The 11,647-nt window shown below is 37.4% G+C and overlaps 2 protein-coding genes across 2 annotated transcripts; one reads left to right on the top strand and one right to left on the bottom strand.

Annotated features, from left to right (window-relative positions):
* The first annotated feature begins 169 nt into the window (after nucleotides 1-169).
* Nucleotides 170-3,084, top strand: LOC142540805 (cytokinin dehydrogenase 1-like). Its single transcript, XM_075647197.1, has 5 exons — nucleotides 170-1,158; nucleotides 1,315-1,442; nucleotides 1,516-1,776; nucleotides 1,862-2,124; nucleotides 2,196-3,084. The coding sequence occupies exons 1-5, from the start codon at nucleotides 495-497 to the stop codon at nucleotides 2,521-2,523; spliced, it is 1,644 nt and encodes a 547-aa protein (XP_075503312.1). The 5' UTR covers nucleotides 170-494; the 3' UTR covers nucleotides 2,524-3,084.
* A 114-nt stretch (nucleotides 3,085-3,198) lies between these two features.
* LOC142540802 (eukaryotic translation initiation factor 3 subunit E-like) lies at nucleotides 3,199-7,210 on the bottom strand. Its single transcript, XM_075647192.1, has 8 exons — nucleotides 6,922-7,210; nucleotides 6,278-6,432; nucleotides 5,884-6,111; nucleotides 5,670-5,791; nucleotides 4,982-5,201; nucleotides 4,204-4,346; nucleotides 3,667-3,804; nucleotides 3,199-3,496 (listed from the first exon to the last, which is right to left on the bottom strand). The coding sequence occupies exons 1-8, from the start codon at nucleotides 7,130-7,132 to the stop codon at nucleotides 3,397-3,399; spliced, it is 1,317 nt and encodes a 438-aa protein (XP_075503307.1). The 5' UTR covers nucleotides 7,133-7,210; the 3' UTR covers nucleotides 3,199-3,396.
* Between the last annotated feature and the right edge of the window lie 4,437 nt (nucleotides 7,211-11,647).

Raw genomic sequence — 11,647 nt, 5'->3', positions numbered from 1 at the left:
CGATCGGACAACTAACACAAATAAATGTTCGGGTAGTTTTCATTGACTCGGATAAATTAGGCCAAATATAAGCGATTTATGGGATCGAGGATTCACTGCCTGACATACGGTACCCGAACTATAATTACATAGAATCATCCAGTAACGAAAATGAAGCAATAAGTTTCCCAAAATGTGAATAGTTTGCAGTCAAGTGCACAAATATATTTGCCAAAAATAAATAAAATCAACAAGACTGTGACAAGAAAATAAAAAGGTGGCAGTTAAATTGATAAAGTATAGGCACCAATAAGTCTTCTTGTATCAATCTCCGCTCGGGTTTAAAGAGTTGCTAGAAAATTTCTCGATACACTTTTTGCTAGCAATAGACTACTGTATGCACTCAATCCACGAGAATTTCTTCACAGGACTCTATAAATTCTCGTCCATCCTCAGCATAATCATCATTTATCTACACAAGAACAATTTCAGTTTTTCTCAAGTAACTAAAAGAGATGATAACTGCACAACCTCAAAGTTTCTTTCAGCAAAAAAATATAGCCCCAAGGCTTATTTTAGTTTTTGTACTTGGCTTCACGGTCAATAGAGAGCACCTCTGCTCCAAGCAGCCTTTTGTCACCCCCACAGCATCTCTTCACTCAGTTCCATCAGTCATACATTCATCACTAGCAAAGATGTCATTTGATGGGAACCTAAGTTTCGATAATCTTGAACATGCGGCGAGGGACTTTGGCAATAGATACCATATCATGCCATATGCAGTGTTATACCCAAAATCGGTTTTTGATATATCTTCCATTATAAAGTGTATTTTCCATATGGGTTTGACTTCAGAGCTTACGGTTGCTGCCAGAGGCCGTGGCCACTCCCTACAAGGCCAAGCACAGGCATATCAAGGTGTTATTATTATTATGGAATCGCTTCAAGTGCCGAAAATGAGTTTTCACAATGGAAAACTACCATATGTTGATGTCTCAGCTGGAGAGCTTTGGATTAACATTCTCCAGGAGAGTCTTAAACAAGGGCTGGCACCAAGATCGTGGACTGATTATCTCCATCTCACAGTTGGGGGTACACTATCAAATGCTGGAGTTAGCGGACAGGCGTTTCGACATGGACCGCAGATCAACAATGTCTACGAACTGAAAGTGGTCACAGGTTTGTCATCCGCACATGCACAGTATTAAGATGGTTAAATTTAGTATTGACATGTCTATTTAAGAAAGATGAAACGCATTTCGAAAAATAATCAGCATGTGATCAGTTACATGTCCTGCGACATTGACAAGAACAGAAACTTTAATTTCTGCGCAGGCAGAGGAGAAGTGGTAACTTGTTCAGAAGATCAGAATGCTGATCTCTTCCATGCTGTACTTGGAGGACTAGGACAATTTGGGATCATTAGCCAAGCTAGAATTGCCTTGGAGGCAGCCCCCCGAAAGGTCATTATATGATAAACATTACTACCATACCTTTTTTTATCATTAGTTTGTCACCTAAGCTGTCATTCCTCAGGTTAAATGGATCAGAGCACTTTATTCCGACTTCTCTGCGTTCACCAAAGATCAAGAGCATCTAATATCTTCAGAAAAAACTTTTGATTATATAGAAGGGTTTGTCATCATTAACAGAACCGGTTTATTAAATTATTGGAGATCATCTTTCAAACCAAAAGACCCTGTTCAGGCAAACCAATTCTCCTCAGAAGGAAAGATTCTATTTTGCATGGAAGTCGCAAAATACTTCAATCCAGAAGGTCCCGATAACATTGATCAGGTAGTTTTTAATCCATATCATTGTAATCACTATTCATTTATCTGGCAGAAGGTGCTGACGTGTTCGACTCTATTTGAGCATGCAGGAGATCGATACACTCTTATCAAAATTGAATTACATTAAGTCCACTCTCTTCTGGTCAGAAGTCCCCTACACAGATTTCCTGGATAGAGTGCACACGTCGGAGATAAAACTTAGGGAAAAAGGACTGTGGGAGGTTCCACACCCTTGGCTAAATCTTCTTATTCCTAGGAGTAGGATCCATGAGTTCGCCCAAGAAGTTTTTGGAAACATTGTCAAGGATACAAGCAATGGTCCTGTCCTGATCTATCCCGTCAACAAATCAAGGTACTGATCTCTAGAATGCATGTCGTCTTTCCATTAATCAAACCACAATATAAACTCATTCTTTGCCACAGATGGAAAACACGAACATCCATGATTACACCTGACGAGGATGTTTTATACCTAGTTGCCTTCCTAGCTTCAGCAATGCCATCTTCTAGGGGAAAAGATGACCTGGAATACATTTTGTCTCAAAACAACAGAATTTTAGAGTTCTGTGAAAAGAACCGCCTGGGAATAAAACAATATTTGCCCCATCATAACACTAAAGCAGAGTGGAAAGCTCACTTTGGGAGTCACTGGGAAGTTTTCACCAAAAGAAAATTGACCTATGATCCCTTGGCAATCCTGGCTCCTGGACAAAAAATCTTTCCAAGAGCAAATGCCTCGACACGACAATGAAGCATAAGTAAATAGAACTATTACTATATCCAAGGCACAGACGTATAAAAGTGTATTATGGTTGAACAAGTTTTGTACTTTGTCTCAGATTTATCTTTTACCACCGGGGCATCACGTTTTCAGGGTCTCAGAATAAAGCACATCTCATATATAAATTCAAGGAATTGCTACGATTTCAGACATTGAACATAACTTTCACTCAGAGAGATAATGAAGATTAACCAGTGAGAATGGAGGGAGAGAGCTCGCGTCTCTTTTAATACATCTTTAAAAATTATCCCAAAACCGGAAATAAACGAATATAAAGGGAAGGGAGGGGAGGGGAGGGGAGACTTCAAGTCTTCAAATTTATATTTCCTAATCCAAAGCTTTATTGAAAATTAAAGAATAATAAAGTAGTCACAGCCATTTACGCACGCAATTCCGGGATTGGTAGGATTGGTATTCTGTTTTCTTAAGTTACCGTAAGGGTCGCCCATGTTCATTATGAATTCAAGCACACGTAAAATAGTTTTCTAAAATCAATATTTAATTTTTCTAGAAAAATAGTATAAATTTATAGGAACAATAATTACTCCGCCGAAATTAAAGATCTATTTTTTAGTTATATGTTATTTTGATGATTGATAAATTTACATAATACCACTTTTATTCATAATTCTTTTGCCAGAGTTCTTACCCCTGTTCGCTCTTACAAACCATCAAATAAACATAATTCTAGCAGTGAGGATCCATCAGCTAGCTTGTGAAAAATGGCAAGAATTCATTTTTAAAACTGTTAAATTTCGAGATTTAAAAAAAAAAGGGAACTTCATCAAACTCAGGAAATCCAAATTACTTCAGGCCAAAATCAACAGCCGGTGCTGGCACAATCTACCGAGCAGTTTGCGACTGAGCATGTTCCAGGAGCCGGCTTACTAGTTTATAAGTGCGCCCTGAAAGTGCTTTAGTTTGGTCGATAAGCTGTTCATACCTGAAAGTGAAAAATAGCATATCATGGCCAAGTAAATCATGCTTAAATTTCGTTTATAAAGACATGTTATTTATCTTTGTACACGAAATATGATATTGATAAGATCTTGACTGTCAAAACAAAGTCTAAACAGTTATTCTCAAAATATGATTTGTATTGGTGCAACTTACACATTGGGAAAATTCGGTTCCATTGTGATTGTTCCGGTCTTGGAATTGATCTTGGCATCAAGTTTTGAAGTCTTTACGAGATTCACTATCCATCTCTCAGCCTCTTCATAGTTCAAATTCAGTTTCTCAGCGAGCACACTGTCAAACAGCACCAAGTAGTAACTCAATATGGTCCAAATTCAGTCAACTATGAAAAAAGAGTCAACACCAAAAAAATGGGCTGGCACTTCAGCATCACACTACAGCATGGATGCATATTAAACTCTGAGTAGTATTCTTAAAATAAGTAGGAGAAAAAATATATTTGCAATGAAATCTTCTTCAGATGATCAAGAAAGCAACAAAGCCGCAATTAGGCATCAATCAAGTTATTTGTGATCAACCATTAAGATTTGATACACAATTATATTCACTACAGAAAAATACCATAAAACACACAGAGGGGGCTTGGGTGTTTGTGTGTGTGGCAAATTGGGGAGAGGTGAAGGCTTCTGTGGCATAAATTTTCTTGTCCTAAAAACAATGTCAGGCACATACCCCATGTCAATGCGCTGATGAATGCGACAGTAGGTCTCAAAAATGAAAAGTCGAGCATTCTCAAGGAACTCATCTCTTAATGGTACAGTAGTAAAATTTCCTTCCTCGACCCGTTTACCAAGGAATGGATCATTTAGGATTGCCTGAAACATGATAATAAGACTTAGCCATATAAACATGGATACTCAATGAGATGACAACCAACTCAGAATAATATTAAAACAAAAAGCAATTATCTGTCAACTCCAAATAAAAAGTAAAGACCAGTCAACTCAATAGCACTGGATTACCGCACTTAGCAAATAGCAACATAACCAACATAGATCAGAAATCTTCTAAAAACACTTCATCTGGCAGGGGAATTATCATAACACAACTGCAATAAATGAACTTATCTCTTCACAACAGATCGATGAACATGGGGACACTTGAATCAGAAATTAATTTTCTCACAACAGATCGATGAACATGGGGACACTTGAATCAGAAATGAATTTTCAGCAAGAAAAGAAACGTAATGTTACACAATGAGCATGTCATAGTTGAGGTGCAGTTGATATGAATCATATATTATCATCTACACTTATATGCAATTAACCTTATAGATCCAACAATAATCAACATGCAATTCTAAATCCCTAACAAAGGTGAAACACAAAAAATAAAGGTATTGCAACATAAATATAAATAAGCATGATTTACATACTTATTTTTTTCACAATGACAGGATCTTACAGATGAATATGATTGAAGAACTGTTTACAGTTAGGATGCTTACTTCTTCACACTCTTTCATCTTTCTTTGAGCCCCATCAAAGTCATAGTTGACATATAAACATGCCAAAAACTCTGTGATTGGATCTTCATAAGAATACTGCTCTTGCTGAATAACCTTGATGAAATCTTTAAGTTGAGGCCGCCTCCTTTTGTTGACGATGAAAGCAGTTGCCAGGTAACGTAGAAGATGAGGAGCATTTGTTTGAATGGCATTCAAATACCTGAAAGAGATTTATCATTTAGAAATTCTTGAAGAATTCTGGGTTAGATAGAGGGAACAGATCAATGTCACATGAGGCACTATTATCAAATATGGCATCTGCCGCATCCCAAAAAGAGTGTGAATGTGTGATGCTTGGAAGGTAGGATGCTAAGATACATGCAAGTAGTTGGGTAAACTTTGAGTTATTGACCAAAACTTTAGAATATAGGTAATAAGTTTTCTGGAGTGGAGGGGATGGAGACCATATCTATCGGTTGTCACATGCCAATGATTCTAGCATTATGATTTTTTTGCTGGTTCAAACACAGTAATAATAACAAGACAAACAATACAACCTACTCCTTTGATAACTCTAGGTGTTAGACAACTGAAGTAATACTATCGGAGAAGTAACATAACCATCTTCTAACATCACCAGACCAAATAAAACAAAAGAAGGGGATGTAAATAAGTTCCAGAGTCATACTTGTCCTGGTTGAACAAGTCAATAATTAGGGTTCTTCCATTGTCATGATTGAAGAAGATGAACAAACTCCAATGCAATAGCCATATTCTACTTTGTACTTGATTCAATGGAGAAGAGAAACTCTGCAAGACATGAACTTTAATAAAATTCAATATCCTGTAACAACCAAGGAGTAACCGCACAAGCTAATAGTTTAGATGGCAGTTATAGCAACCTTAGAGTCAATTATTTCCTTCAAGCGGTTGAGCTCCTCCAGCGCAACATCCCAGTTCTGCATCAATATCTCTGCTGCTAGTTTTCCCCATAATGCACTTAAACTCTTTTCCGTGTCTGTACACAAGGCCCTGTACTGATACAAATAATCGGCAGCACCAGAATAGTTGCCACATTCAAACTGAAATTTGGCATACTTATACAGTGCTTCTATCTGCTGTGGACCAATCTGAGAAACAAGAAACAGATGGTTAATCTGTTACCTTAAAGTTTCACGATAAGGTCCGTGAATCGGGGATGCCAGATTGGATGAGCATCAGACCAGTATGATGATTAAATGCTGACATCCGCCGAAGAAGAAAACAACAAATTATGCACAGTAGTTTAACGTCAACCTGATAGCGATCGTTGAGCATCTGAAGATTATGCTGTTTGTCAGCTCTCAGTTCCTGAACAGCATTAGGATTCTGCAGAAAGGTAACTATGGGAGCTGCGGCCTCTTCCGATGACTTCAACCCACCCACCACCTCGGCTCTTCTCCCCACCATTTCTAAACCACCGAAAAAAATCAAAAACAGTTAATCAAACACTGACTGCAGAACACTACATCATAAAATGTATCTAAATAACAATTCACAGCAGCACAGATAATAAAGAATTTATACCCGATGCCCCTAAAAACAGATCGCATTAAATAACAATAAGTTCCAGTTCTAAAAAGAATCAAAACAAAATTTGCAAGACCAATAGAAAAAAATAAAATATATGTCCAAAATCCAAAGAAATAAAGCCAGCAGATGGAGATAATAAAATAACAGAAACAAAAACAACTTTCCTCAGCACACAGACATCCATGACATAGTAAAAAATATATATCAGTAAGTATCGAAAATCAATAATAAATACAGTACCCACAATTCTCAGTCAGAAAATCCATCTGAACGAAGATTAAACCGCATACGTTCACTCACACGAAAAATACCCTAACCATCTCCATCCCTCCGACCCTAATTGTCATGGCTAATCACAAAAATCATACCTTGTGGAACATCTTCAGATCGATAGAGGGACTTGTGTATGTCCATGGCGTAATCGACCATGTTTGTGTGGTTAAGCAGCTCGATTTTTGCCTTCAAAATATCCTCCTCGGGGTACAATCCTCTCTCTTGTAAAAACTCAAGTAGAGGGAACACCAGATGACGGTCAAGCTGCGGCGCAATGCGCTGTGTCAGGTCGTATTTCGCGGCCATGAATTCTTGGTGGATCTGCGAGCATACGTTGTGGTTAGGGTTTTGGATTTTGATTCAGGAATTTGGATGAGTGGAACAATACTTCATATACCCCGAGTTTATATGTCTTACATTTGGGTCCCTTTATTTATTTATTTATAGTACGAATTGGGGTCGAAATAAATTCTTTGGAAGCCATTATCTGATTTTAAAACTAGTACTGTATAATCAAAGTGGTCCAATTTTATATAAATTAGATATTAACAGAGCATGAATACAGTCTAATGTTTTTACAACTTTGATAGAAAAATTATCGATGAAAAATATTATCTAAAAACAATTACTTCCATCCATCATGACCAACAATATTTAACGTAAATAGTTATGATGTGCTATTAGAAAAAAGCAGCAAAATCGTTATGCATCAAAGAAGGGATGTAATTAGATATTTTAGAAAACTGAGAATGAGATTCTTTGCAACATTTTATGGTTAAATAAAATACATGACTTTGAAAAGAGCAGCAACCACTAGACCCCTCCGTTTCAACTCTTGATAGGAACGTTAGCTTTCCGACATGCCACATCAAACTCGTGCGGTTGAAGTTGATCGAGCAAGAATTTTGTCACCGTCTCCATAAAAAGATAGAACGTCAAAATGCAACACATAAATGTTCTCCAGCGACCTCTCAACCCAGTCCTTTGAGGTATGATGCTCAACCTACTACCAGTACCAAAATATATTGGTTTTCCATTGCGATGCAAAAAAGTTGCAATCCAACAACAAAGCATGTTTCTTATATGCGAATAGACCATGACAAATTGAATGCAAAAAAATCGACAATAAACCAAGTTTTTGAGAGTGTCACAACTTTAAAGTTGATCATAAATTGTTTAATTGTATATCGTGGTTTAGTCTTTGATCATGATCTGAAGTTGCACATGTTGGATGTTTGCTCGTAAAATTTATTCATATTTACTTTGTTACTGATAGTATTAAATAAATTTCACGACAACTTCTAAAAATATTTGAATGCCAAATTTAAATCATCAACAAAAGCCAATTTGTTCCAGCAAAGTGAAGGCATGTATATATAGATTTGTCAAAGATTGCTTTGTTGGGAAAGATAACCAAATTAAATAATTTTTCGTACAACCGAAACGTTGATTCTTTTTCTTTTAGCGGTAATTTCGGATCAAATATTTCCACAATATCAACAGTGATAATAAATATGAAGAAAAACGACACAAAGATTATTACGTAAAAAACCCATATTAGGGAAAACCACGAGACCGAAGTCCACCAAAAGAATTTTTTACTATATCAATAATGGGTACAAATCATTCCTGCAAAAATAAGAGATAACAACAACTCTCCCTATAACAACTTAAGGGACACAAAGAACTTCAAGAATAGTTATTCTTGGATGACACACTCAATCTCACTTTCAAAGTGGAACTCACACAACTCTAATCACATAGAAAATTTTTTTTGATATGAAAGATCGGACAATGCCTCAACCACATAGCATGCTAAAATTTATCCAAATGACTAGACTATACAACACTCAATTGCTAGTTTATTGTTTGAATTTGGACGCTTGTTTCCTATTTAACTAAGCATAGGATATGATATGAATTCAATTTTTGTTGGTGAATATTTGAATATAAATTGATATTTATTGCATCGATGATCAAGTTAATAAATTCCAATAGTTGAGTCAACCAAAACAAAGGTTAGTTTCCTCGGAGTTCATTTAATCAATTTACCATTTGTCACGCCCCGAGCCCGCGCCCGCGCCTGCGTGACTGCACAATGAGCTCCTATAGCAACTACTTCGTATTCGTCAACGCTTAACAAAAATAATTAACTCAAATTGTTATAGAAGTCCATTGTAACCTCATTATAAACTCATTTTAAATCTTTAATTTTTAAGATGTGGGACAAGGGATATCACAATAACCCCTCCTTCAGAACGCGACGTCCTCGTCGCGACCTGACCCCTCGATCCACCAGCGCCAAGAATCTAAAGGTGGCTCTTACAGGTTCAAGAGTTGGCTCCCTTCATGTAGCACTTTGCCCCGCAGGTTCAAGAGGTGGCTCCCATGCACGTAGCACTTTGCCCCGCATAACACTTATTTCCCGGTGTTTTCTTGCTGGTGACCAGCTCTGATACCATTCTGTCATACCCCGTGCATGGGCCCGCGCCTGCGTGACTGCACAATGAGCCCCTATAACAACTATTTCATATTTGTCCTCGCTTTACGAAAATGATTAATCAAGTTGCTATAAAAGTCAATTGTAGCTATTATAAACTCATTTTAAATATTTAATTTTTAAAATATGAAACAAGAGGTTTCACAATCACCCTCCTTCAGAACGCGACGTCCTCGTCACGACCTGACCACTCAATCCTCCAGCGCCGAGCATCTAGAGGTGGCTCCTACAGGTTCAAGAGGTGTCTCCCGTTATGTAGCACTTTGTCCCGCAGGTTCAAGAGGTGGCTCCAATGCACGTAGCTTGTACTTAACGGGACGTTCCATGGGCATTTTGAAGGGAAACGTGGTTTACGACTAGGTGATATGTTATCTCCTTTTCTATTTACATTTTGTCTTGAGGTATTGTCGAGATCTCTTACATACATGTCAAAATCTCATGCTTTTGCTTTCCACCCTAAGTGTGGAAATCTTCATATTACTCACCTTGCATATGCAAATGATCTGATCTTCTTCTTGTATCTTGGGGGGATGTTTGTAGTGTTTTAATGATTATGAATTGCTTAAATGACTTTGGGGACATGGCAGGACTGAGGGTCAATCAATTGAAGTCCGACATATACATGGCGAATATTGATGATAATGTGGGACAACAGATTATTGACATCACTGGATTCGGTACTGGTAATCTACCTTTTCGTTACCTTGGTGTTCCGTTGGCTGCAAGACGACTGCTTTTCTCGGATTTAGATCTATTAGTGGATACCATGGCGGCGAAGATTACTTCTTGGCCTCGTAACTCCTTATCATATTCGGGCAAAATCGAGCTTATCATATCAGTTCTTCAAAGGATTGAATGTTTTTGGTTCTCCATATTGTCTATCCCATGTGCCGTAATTGATGCAATCCATGCTATATTGCTATCTGTAGGAAATTTGTATGGCCAACAAAACACCCTCCAATTTCTTGGGAAGTACTTTTAAGCCTTGTGACCATGGAGGTATGGGATTAAAGAACTTGAAAGCTTGGAACATGGCACTTTTAGCGAAGACGTTGTGGAGGATACATTTGAAGAAAGACAACGTGTGAATTCGACGGGTCAATCATGTTTATAGTGGCTTTGGAGATATTTGGTCTTGGGGATGGAAGAAAGATATCTCGCAATTGATAAAACATATTATATCCATCGGGGATGACATAATTCGAGGATATGGCTTGGTGGATGCAACCAAAGTCGGGTTAGATAGCTGGTTTGGAGGTAACCAAGGTATTTCTCGAGCCTATAAATTCTTTGTTCATAACAGGGGTGGATGGCCTTGGGAACCACTAGTGATGAAGTCGTGCATATTGCCTAAACATCGATTCTTATTATGGTTACTAGCTCATGGCAAGCTGCTCACTCGTGACATATTATAATTCGTCATTGATAAAACGTGTTTGCTTTGTAACATAGTGGATGAATCTATAGCACATCTCCTTTTTGAATGTGCAATATCGAAGAGCATATGGAATGGTGTCATGGATTGGTTGCACATGAAGAAGCTTATGGGATCTCCAGCGGCAGTTTTGAAGGCCTTTAGGACCACTTACCGCGACAACCCCACATTGACGCACATGTGAGTTGTGTCACTGTCAGCAACGGTCTATAATATTTGGAATTTGCGAAACAGAGTTATGTTAGAGAGTGACATCCCTATCGTCAGAGATATTATAAAGAAGATAAAGATCCATACACTTATAGTCATTCCAGCAATTTATTATAGTTGGTGCTATTTTTTTTCGTCGTTAAGATTTGAATTGTTGTTTGTTTCGTTTTTCTCCAGAGGATGTCTAGAGTACTTGTACAAAACTTTTTCTTACCCTTTTAATGAAATAAATTTCATTAAAAATAAAAATAGAATGCATACCTAAGCCAAAGTCCCAACTGTCTGACTCTCCTTCAACATTCAAGCCTCCTGAAATAACAGGTCAATGATCCACTCTTAGTACAATAAAGCTCAGAAGAACATGAATTTTAACGTATGGCAAAGGATGTCTCTCTTAGTATGCACAAAAGAGAGAATATTGTTTTGAATAATGAATTTTCACAACGAAATAATGGATTTGTGTGTGGAAATATTGGACCAACTGTAGGGATATTGATGGGTAATGACTCAATTTAATTACTCAATTTATTATTGAGGTCCAAATTAATTATAAAAGCTCAAGCCCACAATTAATTATAAAAGTCAAGCTCACTATACACTCCAAAAAAATCTATAAATAGAAGATGATTCTCATTATTCAAGAGAGCACGATTTTATGCTTTAAACTTTTTAGCTT

Source organism: Primulina tabacum, chromosome 3 (genome assembly GCF_025594145.1).
Source record: "Primulina tabacum isolate GXHZ01 chromosome 3, ASM2559414v2, whole genome shotgun sequence".
NCBI classification, from domain to species: Eukaryota; Viridiplantae; Streptophyta; class Magnoliopsida; order Lamiales; family Gesneriaceae; genus Primulina; species Primulina tabacum.
The sequence above is the reverse complement of the archived record's forward strand: the minus strand, read 5'-3'. Positions and strand labels throughout refer to the sequence as shown.

Coding starts and splice junctions, on each gene's coding strand:
- LOC142540802 (XM_075647192.1), bottom strand. CDS start 7,132: ATGGCCGCGAAATACGACCTGACACAGCGCATTGCGCCGCAGCTTGAC. Junction 6,112..6,277: donor TGCTCAACGATCGCTATCAG/GTTGACGTTAAA, acceptor CTTGTTTCTCAG/ATTGGTCCACAGCAGATAGA. Junction 5,792..5,883: donor AGGAAATAATTGACTCTAAG/GTTGCTATAACT, acceptor CATGTCTTGCAG/AGTTTCTCTTCTCCATTGAA.
- LOC142540805 (XM_075647197.1), top strand. CDS start 495: ATGATAACTGCACAACCTCAAAGTTTCTTTCAGCAAAAAAATATAGCC. Junction 1,159..1,314: donor CGAACTGAAAGTGGTCACAG/GTTTGTCATCCG, acceptor ATTTCTGCGCAG/GCAGAGGAGAAGTGGTAACT. Junction 2,125..2,195: donor TATCCCGTCAACAAATCAAG/GTACTGATCTCT, acceptor TCTTTGCCACAG/ATGGAAAACACGAACATCCA.